Genomic DNA, 18,246 nt, shown 5'->3' with positions numbered 1-18,246 from the left:
CTATGGAAAATGACAGCCAGAAAAAATCCTTAGTAAAGATTTTCCACCCAGCTGATGACAAAGAGTCACTTAGTATCAAGTACTGGAGTAGGCTTTTTTTTTTTTTAATTAATTTATTTAGTTTTGGCTGCATTGGGTCTTCGTTGCTGTGCGCGGCTTTCTCTAGTTGTGGCGAGCAGGGGCTACTCTCCGTTGCGATGCGCGGGCTTCTCATTGCGGTGGCTTCTCTTGTTGCGGAGCACGGGCTCTAGGCATGCGGGCTCAGTAGTTGTGGCGCATGGGCTCTAGAGTGCGGGCTCAGTAGTTGTGGCTCACAGGCTTGGTTGCTCTGCAGCGTGTGGGATCTTTCCTGGACCAGTGATGGAACCTGTCTCCTGCATTGGCAGGCATTTTCTTAACCACTGCGCCACCAGGGAAGCCCTGGAGTAGGCTTTTATGTTAATGACTCTAAAATACTGAAAATAAACGTGGCTGAAACACATGTGACAGAAGGTTGATCAGGACTCATCTGCTAGTATATCAACAAAATATCTTAGGTTTTCATTATACGGCACTGTCATCCCATTCCTTACTTCCTCTAAATTTTTCAAGTTACGGAGAGTTTCATTAACTGAAACTCTTCGACTAGTCTACTACTCAGAACAATTAAAATTCTCTCTTATTATCTCCATGCTCTAGGGCCCTCATACCGTATTTAGTATGCACCAAATATTAATTCAATAAATATGTATTTATGGACATTTATATTTATATTAAATGTGTATTTATGAACATTTTTATTTAGTTGTGTCATCCCAATTGTCATCAGAATATGAGATCTCGCACAGGTGACTGGGTTGAGGATTTCATCTCCTGACCTCCTTACATCATCAGATGAAAATCAGCTGAATGAGAGTGAGGTGGGATGCTGGAGATGAAGGGCGTAAATAAAGATGAAGACCACACCCACAGTATCCTGCCCATGCGCTGCCCTACGGGCTGAAAAGCAGGTAGCCGATGGCTCTTTGGTGTCCAATCTCCATTTTGCTTATTCTTAGCCTTACCTTTTCTTCTGTTAAAGTATTCACACTGAGGTTGTGCTCAAAAAACTTGAGTTGGAGTAGCAGAGAGAATTTGTGTAAGCTTTCACCTCTTTTGTGCTAATTTTTTTCTATTAAGTTTAAAGTGGTTTCACCATTTTCTCATAGGGGAACTCAGTTTTCTTTTTCTTTTCATCCCTATGTTGTGTATAGATCAATTCTGCTTGACTTATTTTGTGAAAATTACGTATGCCTATTAGAAAAATCCACGTAATTTTTTAAAGCATACACGCATCCCCTTTTGCAAGTGAAAACGCCACCAGGACGGACTGCTTACTGAACTCCAGTACTGAAGAATAATGAGTCTTGTTAAAGCATGCAGAAAATTTACCTGCAGTCGTGTATTAGAAGCAACAACCAGACCATTTCTCAGGATGGAGTGCCAGTTTTCAATGTGCGAGCCACTAAAACACAGGGGAGGGGAAGGAAAAAGCAAAAATCAATGACCTTTTTATGGGGGTCTCAATATAACAAGTCATGGTGCCTTCTCAGAGTTCTGGGTTTCCTAGTCAAGTACCGTGTAGTGAACTGTCCAGTGCTAACAGCCAACTACTAAAAGAGGATGCCTTCCTCCCCACACATTTCTGGAAGACTAAGTGGGTGACACACACCCCTAAACATAAAGCCGTACTCACTGAAATGCAAAGGTGCTTCCGAAGAGTTTTTTAGCAGCTCTAAAGTTGGATTCTTTGGCTGGTGGGCTGCTGAGAAGAAGGAATTGATGGGGAGTGTGCATGAACTTCAGTTGCTGCCATTTAAAATAAGGATGCAGGAAAACATGTCAAATTTAACATACAATCAGGCTGATGACAATTTCAAACTTTACTGGTTTAAGAATTATCTAGTTTCAAACCATAATAGTTTATATTAACAGGGCATTCATTTGACAAAAACCCTGCATAAATGATAAATCGCATGGAATTGCTGATTTGAAGGATAATTCTTTAGGCTAATGGAAAAGGAATAGGAGACAGACAATCCAAAGTCATTTATATTTAGCTTTGGAATACGCTATGTAATCACATTCAAGCAGATCTGCCTTCCTAATTACATTTCTTTTTGAGGCTTTTATTATTGAATTCCCTAAGTATCCACCAGCTATTCAACTGGGGAAATATCTGAATTTGCTAAGCAGAAAAGTTAGTTCAAGATTTTAAAACTGCAAAAATTATCATCATCATGCTTTATTTACATATATTTGTAAAATTAGAAATTGCCTACATTCAAATTATAGTTTCCCACTTTGCTCATGGAAAAAATTGAAACAAAGTCTTTTGAATCAGTCGCTTAACAAAATTTTCTAACTGCTGCCCTTTCACCTAAGAATATATGTACTTATACAGGAATCCAATATATAGGGATCTCATAGTTTAGAGATTCATAGATGGGTGAGCTGAGATTTTCGATACTGCTCCTAGGTGACGATCAGAACTGAAATCAGAGTCCATTAGCTTTTTCTTTATTTTGTAAGCATATTAGGCCGATAAGTAAGCTATCTGGAGGCAATATCTTCTCCAATATAGAAAAGTAAAGCTGTGCCAACATTAAACTGACAAGGATAAAAAAAGCACATTACCTTTTTCTGGTCAATCTCTAGATAATGTCCTCTCTATCACATGTGGAATAACTAAATGATTTCACATTGACTCGTTTACTTAAAAGTTCAGGGCAGCAGCCTGAAATTGCATTTGATATCTTGGAGAAACTTAGAGCTGGGGCGCATGTGGTCATTTCTAACTGAAGGATTAGGCTTGGCCTGAGTTAACTTCAATTTCCTGGAGAGGCTGCCTAAAAATCACAGGGGTCAGTTCTCCCAACTAGTAAGTGTCCCTCACATTTCTGTACGTATACGTGAAAAAACAACTTACCCTGTTAACTGGCAGTTTCACAATATGTGACCTATTACTTGAAATAACCCTGAAATTAATTAAAATAAGCCATCAGTCACAAATATATGCCACATATATTTAAAGCGTTTTTCCCTCAGTTGGCAAGTGATTAAAACTTATTTTTGCTGTGACATAAACTAAATTGAGTAACAATTTTACTTAATTACATCATTTTGCTTTGCTTCCTGAAACAATTTAAAGAGCTGATATAATAAACAAGATACTTTAATCTGAAAACACAGACGTAGCTCTTTAAAACTTAAGAGATATAATTTTTAATAACCACAACCTTAGATGTCAGCAAAGTGAACATTTATGAATATGCTTTCAAATAATGGTAATCTAAATACAAAATTTAGAAGCTGATTCAGACATCTGCTTCTCCCTACACTGTCTAACTAAGAATGAGTTTTTATGAAGATAGTTTTCCTTTCTTTAAATATTTGAGGATATTTGTGCTGATACATACAATGGTTTATATACAAACTGCTGTTCACCATATGTAGACAATGAAGTTGAAAAAAAATCAAAACCTCAGGTATCTGAAAGGACTAATTGTTTTATGCTTTGCAGTATAGAGAATAATAACTAAAAAAATTGTAAAACATGTTGGTAAATTTTCTCCTCCTTGAAGGAAGAGTGACTAACAAGCTGAAGGAAATGATCACAAATAATTAAAAGTGAACAATCAGGCTAACTTCAGGGAAAAAAAGAAAGAGATTAGATATTTGAAATTTTTACCTTCATTTTGAATATGACTTAATATGAGAATTTTAAAAGTTAAAATAAAAACTATGTGTTATTTTACTCAGTTTGTCAGAATTTTAAAAATAGATTATAAAAGATACAAAGGAGAAAGACTTCTAAAACCTAACTTTTGTCATGGTTTTACTGGACTAAATTAAATGTGTTTTGTAAGGTTCTGCCTAAGTGAAAGTTAAGTAATTAAGAGTCGTGAGGTGGCCTCTTCCTCCTTTGCCCATTTTACATATTTTTTAAAAAACTTCCTGGCTGTAGCATGGAACAAGTACTCACTCAGACCAATTTCTTATAATCTTTACATTTGTATTACTGCCTGATAATCATGGTAAATTCCATAGTCTTTGAGTTGTCAGTGATTTCAAAGAGACGCACCTAAAACCCCCATAGGTACCGTGAGTAGGTGAGTAGATACTACTGTTTTCTTTTTGCAGATGAGAAACCAGAGGGCAAATTATTTGAAGTAAGTGTTGTAGAGCAAGGGGAGCTCTCAACCCACCCCTCAACTATAGCCTAACCCTTCTTTTCTAGGGTTAGCCTGGACTAACGCTGTGTGCCTTACTCGACTTTCTCTGAAACAGTGCCTCATCTGCAGTCATCAAACACAGAGTTTATCAAATTTACACTATCTTTGTTAAGGGAGTAAATTATGCAAAACACACATTATAGAGAGATCTTCAGTAAGTGTTTGAAACAGTTTTATCACACAGAAAATTAGATGAAAATTAGTTTTATCACACTAGAAAATTAAATGAGCCAAAATGGCTTCACCATGTAATCTAACCAATCAAAGTTTTTAAAATGATAGATAATAAACTGCTGTCGACTGCACCGTATATCCCTGCAGTGCATATGACAGCACTTTCTTCCCCTTGTGATGTCCAAATTTTAATTAAAGTGAGAGTCCTTAAGGACTCTTGGACTGTAAAATCACCAGGCCTCATAGGCTTGCAGAACTGTAGCATTGCAGGTCTTGCAACATAGGCTTTTTTTTTTTTTTTCCTTAAAGCAGGCAGTAGGAAGTGATGCTGTTTTCAATAAGAGGAAAACTAAATTTTATACCATTGCAGTAAGGGATGAGCAAGGGGGTCTTGTTTATCCATCTGCTTCTTGATTTCCAGATACGGTGCCTGAAAAAAAAGTCATTATACGTTTTGATTTTTCTTAAAAATTCCTTTTTTTCTTTTCTCTTTTTGCAAAAGGAAAATCAGACTGAACAGGTATGCTTTATCCAGTTAAACGTGAAGACCTGTGGTTGTGACATGATAATGGCAGCCATTACCCTAGTTGCTTCTCCCCAAGATGATATGAACTCTGACCTTCCATGCAGGACAAAGGACTTGCCGGAACGTTTTGATAAGAGGCTCAATGGAATTTTAGCCTGGCTTCCATGCACTAGGCTGGAAGTCCCTGGACCACTGCTGAGTCTTTGCTCAAGAAAACCCAATGTTGCTAAAACACAAAAGGTACCAACCCATACAGTTAACCTTTCAGTAATTCTCTTATCCCCCCTGAAATTTCCATTTCCCCAGAGCCCCCCCTATTTTCACTTCTCTATAGCCCCTTTTTGTTCCCTCTCTGTTTTCACTTTAAAAATCTCGGTCACCTTGCCTTACTCGGAGGTGATCTCAGCTCACACTGCAAGTTTCTCTCCCCTACTGCAGTACTTGAATAAATCTGTCTTGTCACCTTTATCAAGTGTCTGGTTTCTCTTTGACATTTTTAACATTTAACTAACATTAAAGCGAAACTTGTAATAGCTACTACTCATGCTCATATCTGAGGGTACTGACTTCGGGTAGATCTTTACATGAGAAAATTGGACAAAATTTACATAAGACGATGACCCCTTCTTTTAAAAGTATTCACCCAGACAATTAACAATTAACAAATATTTAAAAGGAATTCACCCAGACAATTAACATTTTCCTAGAAAGAAAGGCAATCTGTCTGTGACAATTTAGGCCAGTATAATGTTATATTTATTTGGAGAAATTTAAAGAATTTGACAGGATAAAACCTGACAGCATCCCTATGAAGTGTACACTGAGGGAGAAGGCAACATTACTATTTACCATCTTGGCAATGAAGAAACTGAGGCATCAAGCAATTAAGCAACTTGCTCAAGGTTGCAGGCCACGTCACTGATGAGCAAATTATACCACATGGGCCTCCAACTTCCCAAGCTGACACGCAATCATCTCCATTCCCTCCTATTAAAATAGCTTACACATGACCCAGAATAAAGGAAGCAATTCTTGGCACAGAGCTGATCCCAGAGTCAGGGTTTGTAGCTATTTTTAGATACAAGAATGCTCTGGATCTACGGTATAGTATAAATATCCTATACCAAAGTCTTTGGTGACCAAAAATGTTTAATTGTATGTAAGGTACTGCAATAGGTTCTTTTTTCCCCCTAAGTGGAAATGCATTTATTGTTTTCTTTTCCTTATACAAATAATAAATGTTTGCTTGAAAAGGAATTCTGATAATGTAGAAAGGGCATAGAAAAACAGGTGGAAAGAATGACGGCTTTTAAGCAAACAATATAACTTGTGAATTAAAGGATCTCTTGTTTACCACTGTCTGACACATACCATTTGTTGAATGGATGAATGAGTATTTGACTTTATAAATAAATATCAAAAGAACCAAGAATCAAATTTGGGAATGTGAAAATGTACTTTGGGCTTCCCTGGTGGTGCAGTGGTTAAGAATCTGCCTGCCAATGCAGGAAACATGGGTTCGAGCCCTGGTCCGGGAAGACCCCACATCCCGTGGAGCAACTAAGCCCGTGCACCACAACTACTGAGCCTGCGCTCTAGAGCCCGTGAGCCACAACTACTGAGCCTGCGAGTCACAACTACTGAAGCCCGTGCACCTAGAGCCCGTGCTCCACAACAAGAGAAGCCACGACAATGAGAAGCTTGTGCACCGCAACCAAGAGTAGCCCCCGCTCGCCACAACTAGAGAAAAGCCCGCACACAGTGATGAAGACCCAATGCAGCCAAAAAATAAATGAATAAAATAAATAAATTTTAAGAAAGAATAAATCTTTTTAAAAAATGTACTTTGGATGCACATCTGCAAATGGAGTAGATGGGGTAGTGGGGGCGGGGGAGTGGCACAGAAGCTTTGTAGGCCCCAAGACTGGAGAAATCACTATTCCCTCCCTCCCCAGAGAAAGGCAATGACTCAGAGTAATACTTACCATAAACTTGCAAAGGCCTCTAGGGGCAGTGCAAGCCTTGAAACCACCATATGCAAACTCAACCCATAATGTGTGGTATTGTCAATTAGATTGTTAATTTCTACATATAATGATGAGCTTCAAACCTTTCTCCAAGTGTTTGGCACTGGAAAGGCCTCAATAATTCAATAAGATGTGCTTTTCCAAGTGCTAGACTCCTGCCCAGGGATATATTGGACTTTCATAATAAACCCTGATCCTTGCTCATCAAACTCTTCCACCAAAACCTCCCTAATGGCCAAAAATATAAACTCATGCTCTCAAGGAGTCTGGTGTCTTCCAAAGTTCTTTTGAGATTCTGTGTTACATCTAAACTATTTACGTGTAATTTACATTTGACAGAATATTAGTTTTGATTTTAACATTAAAATGTTTTGAAATTACTACCATTAATTAAAATTGGCAGTCGAGGAAGATGGTACCAGATTTAACTTTTACCTTAAGATATTCCAACAAATTCTTGTCTGAGTGTGAGAGCCGGGCATTCAGATTATGATTATGCAATTACCCTCCAAAGTCACAGTGGTAGCATGCCAAAACACTGATGTAATTTAATTAAAACATCCTAGGACAAAACAATTTTCATTTTTTTATGATTTTAATTATACTCTCATATAATAGAAAAGTCTACATTTCACCACATGGCCAGTACTCTCAGATATTTTATAAATATAATTTCACTCAAGCAAAACTGAACTGTACAAGACCACAAGATGATAAACTTACTTGTGTCATTTCTCTAATAGAAGTTATGCTGTCCAATGCTTTCATTACTCGATCATAGTTCTTCTTCTGTTTGAATGGGGGAAAAATAGTATTCACCGTAAGCCTTTGCAAGTCTGCACGTTACTTGAGAGACATATTATTTCTGTACCTGAATTTTCCATCAGGGTCAATTTGAAAGCAATGACTGTGTTGTGTACACAAAAGGGAAGACTTTGGGCTTCCCTGGTGGCACAGTGGTTGAGAGTCCGCCTGCCGATGCAGGGGACACGGGTTCGTGCCCCGGTCCGGGAAGATCCCACATGCCGCGGAGCGGCTGGGGTGGTGAGCCATGGCCGCTGAGCCTGCGCGTCCGGAGCCTGTGCTCCGCAACGGGAGAGGCCACAGCAGTGAGAGGCCCACGTACCACAAAAAAAAAAAAAGGAAGACTTCAATAAGATGGCTCAAGGACATAGGATTTATAACTGAGTCAGAGGGAAGAAAAAAGAAAATAATGCCAGTTTTAGTGTAAATACATAAAATGATGTGCAGCTTACAGGGGAAAAGCTATAAATACACAAAAGATATTAGGCTCCTGATTCTTGTTTTCACCACTAAAAAATTAAGCCATGATGAATAAAGTAAGCACAGAATCCTTCTAAAACACAAAAATCCACTTTAAATCTTACAGTTTCATTTTGCTTTTAGTTCCTTTTGATTGGAAGATTGTTACCAAACAAGTATGATTAATAAGTGGGTAAATGACACCATACACTCAACTGATAATTCATTTTAAAGCACACTGAAAATATGTGCACTGTTGCCACTTATGAAGGAGGGAAAGTGTTTCCAAGAGAATTTTATATAGTCCTTGTTTCCATAAAATGATTTCAGGATGAATAGTAATAGAAACTAAGGCAATTTGGGCTCTCATGTAATTTGAAAATCATGTTATTTCAGAAGAATTCTGCCAAACTTCCCTGAATATTTATAAAACTGTTTTCTCAAGAAATGTCAGTTGATCAACAATATGAAATAAACTTTCACTAACCTTCAGATAACTGGGGAGGGAGAGAGGGGAGGGCAAGAGAGGATGAAATAAAAATACAAAAGAAAAGGGAAAATTTGTCCCTTAACCCATGATCCTTAAAATTAAAATGAGATTACATAAGTTAGACTCTCAAAAAATATGATGAAATTAAAATAATCATATTGACCATTATAAACCAATTTATTATAGTTATTTACCTACCTTCCATGCAGATGGGATGTGTAAAGATCAGAATTTGAGGGGATTAAATGGGTCTAGTTTCATGAAGGCAAAGTTAGGAAAATGATTTTAAAGGAGAAAAGGAGAGGAGAAGTAACAGGATACATGAAAGACAAGGTGGAAGTAAATCAAATTTGTAGAAAAAGAAATCATATTTGCTAAATGGATACAGAGTTCATGACAGGTCATGGGTATGATGAGACAGTAATTTAGCTAAGAAAGAAGAAAGCTAATGAGACTAAAATCTCAGTTATTGTTAAAGGAAACTTGTGACTGATGTGCTAGGATGACTACTTACCCTTGGGTTGAAGGCCAGCATCTGAGGATTGTTAGGATCTACCACAGAAGGATATGGCTCGAAAATGACAACTTTTCTAGGAGATTCCAATGCGGACCTACACATGGATACTAGTAGATCTACCACCTTGAAATACATACATAAGATAGTTACTACCCTTCAGGTTTTATCAAATGCTTTGCCACTGTTTCTCCCTCTCATGGTAGGTAATTAGGAAAGATTCAGGATGGCTAGCAATCTCTGAAATCTGTAATTTGTGACTTTAGATCAAATTTGACCAAACCTGACTATTAATTTAAAGTAACTAATATTTAAAGTTACTTTAATATGTGTTATTTAAAGTAACACATATTAAAGTGACTAATATGTGCTGCTTCCAACTACTCACGTCTTCATATCTGTCTTTAACATGTCTTTGTCATTAACACATACTACGTGCTAACATTGTTGTAGGTTCTGTGGAAGGACAATGAACAAGACAGGTCCTTGAAAAGGTCTCGTGAAATTTTCCTTTCAATGGAGAAGATGTGCTGAAAAATCAGTTAAATATATGCTTAAAGACATATAGTGTCTGGCAGTGTTAAATGCTATAAAAATAAAGCTGGCATTAGAGACTTAGGCCGTAGGGGGGACTATTTTAGCATGGGCAGGAAATGTGGTGACGTTTCAACAGAGACCTGAGCGAAGTGGGAGACGGAGACGTGACTAACTGGGGAGAAACCATTCCGGGGGAAGGAAACTGCAGAAAATGAATCTGACATGCCCCAAGGACAGTAAATCTCCTGACACCATCTTACTTCTTCCTACTCTCCTCTGACAAAGGCTATTAATGTCCTCTGATTTGTTAAATAAGATGGCTTTATTCCTATGCGCATCTATGACTCCTTCGCACAATTCACTAAGAGGCAAGGCGACACAGCAGTCAAGAGCGTGGCTCCCCTCCCTAGTTCCCCAAAACAACACGCTGTAGCAACTGGATCAAGAAAGCCGATACTGTCTAAACTGAGAGAGCTCATCAGAACGGACGTACCTATAGGGTAAAGACAAGAGACTTCATAAGGAAGCAGCTAACTTAATCTTTATAGGGAAAGATATTTCCAGAAAGTTTTGAAACAGGCATTTAAAAAATGCACAGTAAGAGTAGGACAATTTTTGATTCTTATGGTTAATGCGGGGGTATTGTGACCTAATGACAGTAGGGCTCACTATGTTGTGTGTATACTCACAAAACACATCCACCCAATCACAGCATCCAGAATTTCCAGTGACCTAAAATAATTAGCAACACTCAAGCCATCGGGTATAGGATCTATAAGTAACACATTCCAAAGTACACAGACATAGATACCCACAGGACTTACTCAGAAAACAGTAGAACTGAAACAGCTAATATGTTTCTACCACACTATTCCATTTATGTGTGTGTGTGTGTGTGTCTGCAATAAATTGGATTCCAAGCAACAGATAATAACAATAAAGACAAATTAAAATCCTCCTTTTTGTTTTCCTCTCCCATACTCATACTCCTTCTACCCCAGAAAGATGCACCGTAACCCAGATACAAATTGTTTTCAGCATTATCTGGTCTCCTAATATAGTAAAACCCAAGCAAGAATCCTGAGAAAGAATCATCAGTAACATAAAAGAGCCTTTTCTGAAAATTTGGGGCCAGGAATTGGTACAATCTTATAAATACCTTAAAAAATTATATGTCATAGTATGCATTTGAAGCTTTGTAAAAATACATACCCTTCACGTATGTATGATCAAATGATCTTTGACAAGGGTGCCAAGACCACTCAATGGGGAAAAGACAGTCTTTTCTACAAATGAGGGTGGGAAAACTGGATATACGCATGCAGCAGAATGAAGCTGGACCCTTATCTTACACCACACACAAAAATTAAATCAAAATAGAATAAAAATGTAAACATAAAACCTTAAACTGTAAAATTCCTACAAGAAAACAGGGGGAAGCTTTATGACATTGGATCTGGCAGTGATTTTTTAGATATAACACCAAAGCCATGGGCAACAAAAACAAAAATTGACAATAGGACTCTATCAGACTTTTATGCCTCAAAGGACAAAATCAAGAGTGAAAAAACAACATGGAATGGGAGAAAATATTTGCAAATAATTTATCTGATAAGAGGTTAATATCCAGAATACATAAAGAACTCCTATAACTCAACAATAAAAAATCATATAAACTTAATTTTAAAATGGGCAAAAGAACTGAACAGACATTTCTTTTAAGAAGCCGTACATACAAATGGCCAAAAAGCATATGAAAAGATACTCAACATCACTAGTCATCAGAGAAATGCAAATAAAAACCACAGTGAGATATCACCTCACAACCATTAGGATGGCTACTATCAAAAAAACAGAAAATAAAAAGTGTTGGTGAGCAGCTGGAGAAATTTGTGCCCTTGTGCACTGTTGATGGGATTGTAAAATGGTGTAACCGCTATGGAAAACAGTATGGAGTTTCCTCTAAAAACCTAAAAGTAGAAATTCCATATGATCCTGCTGTAAGTGACAATCCCACTTCTGGGTATATGTCCAAAAGAATTGAAAGAAGGATCTTGAAGAGATGTTTGCACACCCATGTTCACAGCAGCATTATCCACAACAGCCAAGAGGTGAAAGCAACCAAAATATCCATTGATGGGTGAATGGATAAACAAAATGGGGTATACACATATAATGAAATACTATTCACCCTAAAGAAGGAAAAGCCTGTCACCTGTTACAAAATGGATGAACCATGAGGACATATTATGCTAAGTGATATAAGCGGGTCACAAAAAGTCAAATACTATATGCCTACACTTGAAAAGGATCTAAAGTAATCGAATTCACAGAAACAGAAAGTAGAATGGTGGTTGCCAGGGATGGGGGTAGGGAGAAAATGGGAGTTTTCAACAGGTATAGAGTTTCAGTTCTGCAAATGAAAAAGTTATGGAAGTCTGTTTCACAACAATGTGAATATACTCAACACTACTGAACTGTGCACTTAAAAATGATGAATATAGTCAATTTTACATTATGTGTTTTTCACTACAACAAGAAAGGCACAAATGGATACAAAATAACCTGAACAATGTTCCCCTTTCAATCAAATACTTTAATTAAAAACCTTGTGCCCAAAGCTTCAAAACAATCAAAACTACCAAAAAAAGCAAATGCATTGTTTTGCCAATCATTTCACCAGTGGACTTAAGTAAATTATAATGAAAATAATGGATGTAGGGGTAAAGAAGTTAATTAACAGAATATTTTTGTTAATATATGTCTTAACCTAACTGAAAAGAAACAGTGTAACTACCCTGGCAAAATTCCTTGCTGTCCACCGAAGTTACATACTCCTTGCTTTCAAGGTATATGGCTACTACTGCCTGGAAGCAACTGTACTGCATGCGACATTTCTACCCGTCTTGTTTAAGTCAGGCCATAAGACTAGTTTTAACCAATGGACAGAAAGTGGAAAGGGGCTGAGCTGATGAAGAAAGAGGCGCTCTTTCTCCCCTTTTCTCCCTTCCCCTCTACTGTATGCCAGTATTGAAGACAGCAGACTCATGTGGTGGACGGAATCCGGTTCCCTCAGTGATCACACAGTTGCCCAACAAACATTCTAACCGAACAGCTGTGTGAGTTAGAAATAAAAGCCTACCATCTTAAATCACTTTAATTTTATGGTTTATCTGTTATAGGAGTTAGCATTCAGAATCTTTGAACAACGAAAGGTTTATGTTACACTGTTTGGATTTGTACTCTATTTACATATGTTAATTTTTCCACAGAGTAAAATGAAGTACAATGTAATCTGGAAAAGAAGTGAATTTAAAATTGTAGACTAATGGCCTTCAAACATTTCAAGAGTAATTCCTTTTATCTTTTCTTTTTTTAAAAGAAAATTGTATATGAGAGACCCCAAACATAAAAGAATAAAATGGAGCTGCTGTTCTGGTTAAAGCAGTACTCGGAGGCCTGGAATCCCAGCTGCTTGAGACACTCTCATGGCAGCCCAGCCTCCTGCAGATCCCTCTAAAGAATGTTCTTGCAACCTCCAGAGCTCCTCAGAGACCATTAAAAATACAGGAGTCAACTGATGCAACAAGGCTACAGAGATATAGTTTTTATTTAGAAAAGGAATCCATTTCCATGTAATCTCTAGGATTATAACCAGAATATTGGGATATCTCCTTTAAAGCGGTGAAAAGAATATTCCGCATTGACTTTGGAGTAGAATCACTAAATTCTCTGAGATTTTTGGATACTGATCTTTAGAGTTGAATCACTGAATTGATCTGACCGAGTATTTGTGCCTTGTTACTATCATTATATAATCCAAAAGTAATTTCACTTTAAGAACCATTATTTTTAGAGATGTATCTATAGTAAGAGGGGAAAAAGCACCTATTATTCTTTCAACCTAGCCTACTGTTAATATGTTAGTTTTCCTTCTAAACAATTATTCCTCATTTCTAGGCTTTACTTCCTTCCCTTTTCAAATTGTATGCGGGATACTTTACTTCCAGTAAAATGCATAAATATTAACTATATTACTTGAAAAATTATACATATATATACACACACATATATCCATGTAAATATACATGTATGTGCATATGTACACTCATACACACACCTGTGTAAAGTTTATTTTTACATAGCTATAAATAGCATATATTAAAGTACCTTTTTTCGAGCAATATTAGTTTCAAGGGATGAGAAAAATGTTACCATTTTTAAAAAGAGATAAAGACTCACCATGGATAGATACATTTGAGAAACCCTCTAAGTATAGGCTAGTCATTTTCTTCAGTTTTAGGGATTCTCAGAGCTTTTAGTATGCAAATTTGTGCACATTGGGTATAGGGGCAATATTAAGCTGCATTTTTGAAATTTATTTTAATCATGGAATCATTTTTCACATTGTATATGATCAATGTTCTGTTTGCATTACTTTCATTTATAACTCATTACATCACAAATATGGTCCTTAAAATTTCATCAAGTGGATGCATCTCAGTCTAGGTAATCAGTGAAATAACGAGGTTAAGGGAGTCTAAATCCATGAGGCGTGGGCTGTCTGTGTTAACTGTTGTACCTTAGTCTAGTGTACTGCCTGTTACATAGCAGGCATTTGATACTTACTATAAGAATGACCAGATGTCTGTTGTGTGATCATTCTTTCCACCCATCTTTGTGAATTTTATACAATTCTTTTACATTTAGCTTCCTTTGATTTTTAGTGAGACTAGGTATTTGCTCATGTTTCTTTACTAACTATAGGTCCATATTTGTGAATTCATTTCCTCTATTAATTTGTGATGATCTTCATGTTTTTTGTCTCAAGTTTTATGAGCTTCTATGTAATTAAGTTTGTAGCAAAACACATTTTTTCATAAGTGTGTTAGCTCTTAGTGTTCACTATTTTTTCAAGTAAAAAATGTGAAGTATGTATGGACTCAGATCTGTTGATATTTTTCTTCATGATTTTTTGTATCTGCATAAATACATGAACCTGAGGCCCTACCTAGGCTGTGCATGCTTAATTCAACCCTCCTCTAGTGTGGGTATAATACTTTTAAACAAAACTATTTTAAACAAAAAATTCTTTAAGCCATTTGGAATTTGTTTTTGCACACAGCATAAAGAGATAACCTGTTTTCCCCCCCATGTTGTAGGTCATTTGTTCCCACCTTCACTAAACCATTTTTATTTTACAATATAATGTGATACCTCCTTTAATATGTATTAAATGTATTTATAACTTGACCTATTTTGGGGATAATCTGACTTTCTACTCTTTGCCAGTACTATATTTTTTCAAAATATCATAGGATTACATAATATGGTTTTGTATTTGGTTGGTCTAGCCTCACTTAATTAACACTCATTATTTTTTGCTTTCTGTAATTTTTTTCTCATCTATTTATTAGTATTTCAGTCAGGTTCCATAAATGAACAAAAACTAGTTGAAATTTTAATGACATTGCATGAAGTAATAAATTTTGGCATCTTTACAACGGATTTTTTTCCTTTCCAGAAACATGGGATGCTTCTCTACTTTCAAGTTGTTTCTTTGTTTTTATATTTTCCTTCCTATGTCATAAACATTGCTATTGTAAAATTGAATGCTCTCTTTTTATTACATGTTCTGTCCATTATCTTTTCACCTAAGTTTTAAAAATAAATTGGCTTCCATTTTATGGCACTATAACTTTACAAATAAACATTACATAATGCAAGTGCAAGGGTTTCAGTATCTCAATTTCACCATATAAGAAAGAAACGTAATTATTTTTCAAACAATTAAAGTTGGTTTAACTTCTCCTCTTGCCAATTGCAAAAGGACAAAAACACACATTAGATAAAGCTGGCAAAATTTAGTTTCTATCTAGAAATATCAAATGCTGGTTTGCTTTCTTAATCTATCAAGAAACTATCAAAAATTCATCCCAGAGAAAGGTAAAGTTAGCTAGTGGATCAGAATAAATTTTTCAAATAAAAATATAGAATAGTTAGTATCACATGTTACTACCTGAGCTCCAGTTGCTATTTCATCAGCAGCTTCATTCATTACTCCCAGGGTTTGAAAAGCAAATACACACAGCTCTCGTTCACACACAGTAGGCTACAAAAGAAAAGGGAATCAGTTCAACATTTTTTCCCCATCCTCCAATTCCTAAATTAAATGTATGACATTCTTTACAATAAATAGAAAATGCAAAGTTTTAGAATATTAAGAAGAAAGAAATATTATTTACAATAGCCTAGATGTGGAAGCTACCTAAGTGCCCACTGACAGATGAATGGATAAAGATGTGGTATATGTATAAATACAATGGAATATTACTCAGCCATAAAAAAGAACGAAATATTGCCATTTGCGAGAACATGGATGGACCTCGAGGGCATTAGGCTAACTGAAATAAATCAAACAGAGAAAGACAAATGCTGTATGATTTCACTTGCATGCATCTAAAAAAAGAAACAAATGAACAAACATAACAAAATATAAACAGAGTCATAGATACAGAGAACAAACAGGTGGTTGCCAGAAGGGAGGTAGGTGGTAGGATGAGAGAAATAGGTGAGAGAGATTAGGAGGTACAAACTTCCAGTTACCAAATAAATGAGTCACAGGGATGAAATGTAGAGTGTGGGGAAGGTAGTCAGTAATAACGCAGTAACTTTGTATGGTGACAGATGGTAACTAGACTTACCATGGTGATCATTTTGTAACGTATAGAAATTTCAAATCACTATGTTGTGCACAAGGAACTAACGAAGTGTTGTATGTAGGTCAATTATACTTCAGAAACAAACAAATTCGTAGTAAAAGAAATCAGATTTGCCGTTACCAGAGGTGGAGGGGTGGGGGGAAGGGGAATTGGAGGAAGGTGGTCAAAAGGTACAAACTTCCAATTATAAGATAAATAACTACGGTAGGAATATAATGTACAACATAATTAATATAATTAACACTGGTGTATGTGAAAGTTAAGAGAGTAAATCGTAAGAGTTCTCATCACAAGGAAAAAATACTTTTCTCTTGTTATTTTATTTTCCATTAATATGAGATGATGCATATTCACTAACTTATTGTAGTAATCATTTCATGATGCATGTAAGACAAATCACTGTGCTGTACACCTTAAACTTATACAGTGCTGTACGTCACTTATATCTCAATAAAACTGGACGGGGAAAAAGGGAAGAAATATCACTTTAAAGAATTAAATTTCTAAATTTAGGTAACAATTAGTAAATAATCATTTATTGATACAGAGTCACAAATATGATTTAAAAATTCATTTTAGTTAGTTTTAGGCACTTGCACTTGGAATGATTTAGCAATAGATGAAAATATCCTTTAATTGGAAAATCCACCTCGCCTGCTTAATACACATTTGCACATGAGATGCACGAAAAAAAAAGCAGATACCTAAGCTGGTGATATACTAATTAAACCACAAAGCTGTGTAAAACAAATACAAAAGGGAGAATTCCATTTCTTCCTAGGTAATTTTCTCTGGAAGAAATAGCATGACTCTGCTTACTTGCTACCCAGCTCTTGAAAGATTGGTTTTGTTGGAAAGACTTTTGACTTCAATAACCTCCTGGAGTCAGAGCACTGAAATATACACTCTGCAATTGCTTTGGAAGAGCTCTCATCTTTCACATCTGATACAGTGTCATCTGTCTGATTTATCTTATCTCCCAAGTTACATTGCATTAGGTAGCTGATGAGGCCTAACACGATGCAGCCTGTGGTGCCCCGCACAGCAGACAGACGCATTTGTTAGTGCCATTGCTCCTATGTTCACTCATTTCAGAGGATAGTTTCATCTACTGCTTAACTAGTGGGGAAGGACGGCCCCATTCTGAGCATCCTTTATGTTCAGAATAGGCCCACATGGTAGCTTTGCAGACAAAAAGCATGACCAATCACACAAAGATTTCTGATTGACATTCCCCAAAGAGAATTTTCGAAACAAATAAATTGATATATTTCCTTTGTCAGCCTTAAAAGAACAGTTTGATTCTATTTCAGAAACATCAGGAAAAACTACCTATGGTAGGAAACTAATTGGAAAAATTTCTTCATCCAGCTTCAAGCGATATATACTGCTGCATATATTTGGATATACTTAGAGCAGACTGTTCAATTTCTACTACTTTTTCTTTTACTTTACCATTTAACCTATTCTTAATCTATTTTTTCATGTGTATGTGCATGTATGTTTCCTCCTCAACTTCCCCCGCTGACATTGGGTTGTTTCTTTTGTTTACTTTAGGGGAGCATGGTATGGTCTGAAATAATAACATCAACCATTTTATTGCATATTTACTATAGTGTCAAACACTGTATTGGTGTCTGAGAATAGTGAAACTATACACAAACAAGAACCCGGGGAACATAAACCTTGGAAATCATAAAGGGCCATAGGAATTAATACGTGTACTCTACCAGACACCCA

The 18,246-nt window shown here is 36.4% G+C and overlaps 1 protein-coding gene across 5 annotated transcripts in view; it reads right to left on the bottom strand.

The window, feature by feature from the left end:
• Nucleotides 1-18,246, bottom strand: part of PARP8 (poly(ADP-ribose) polymerase family member 8) — a 185,183-nt gene that overhangs the window by 23,815 nt on the left and 143,122 nt on the right. For 2 of the 5 annotated variants that reach the window (XM_022597803.3, XM_022597809.3), the window contains exons 16-22: nt 15,804-15,896; nt 9,248-9,373; nt 7,704-7,769; nt 4,790-4,857; nt 2,948-2,996; nt 1,715-1,827; nt 1,411-1,483 (exon numbers count right to left, since the gene is read on the bottom strand). In XM_022597803.3, coding sequence (XP_022453511.2) covers nt 1,411-1,483; nt 1,715-1,827; nt 2,948-2,996; nt 4,790-4,857; nt 7,704-7,769; nt 9,248-9,373; nt 15,804-15,896 — 588 coding nt within the window. The remainder of the gene's footprint in view (nt 1-1,410; nt 1,484-1,714; nt 1,828-2,947; nt 2,997-4,789; nt 4,858-7,703; nt 7,770-9,247; nt 9,374-15,803; nt 15,897-18,246) is intronic. The other 3 variants (XM_022597819.3, XM_022597829.3, XM_089908841.1) reach the window with 2 other exon arrangements.

This window comes from Delphinapterus leucas, chromosome 3, assembly GCF_059928025.1.
Source record: "Delphinapterus leucas isolate spDelLeu-1000000601 "Yukka" chromosome 3, BTC_Dleu_Yukka2, whole genome shotgun sequence".
Taxonomy (NCBI): domain Eukaryota; kingdom Metazoa; phylum Chordata; class Mammalia; order Artiodactyla; family Monodontidae; genus Delphinapterus; species Delphinapterus leucas.
The sequence above is the reverse complement of the archived record's forward strand: the minus strand, read 5'-3'. Positions and strand labels throughout refer to the sequence as shown.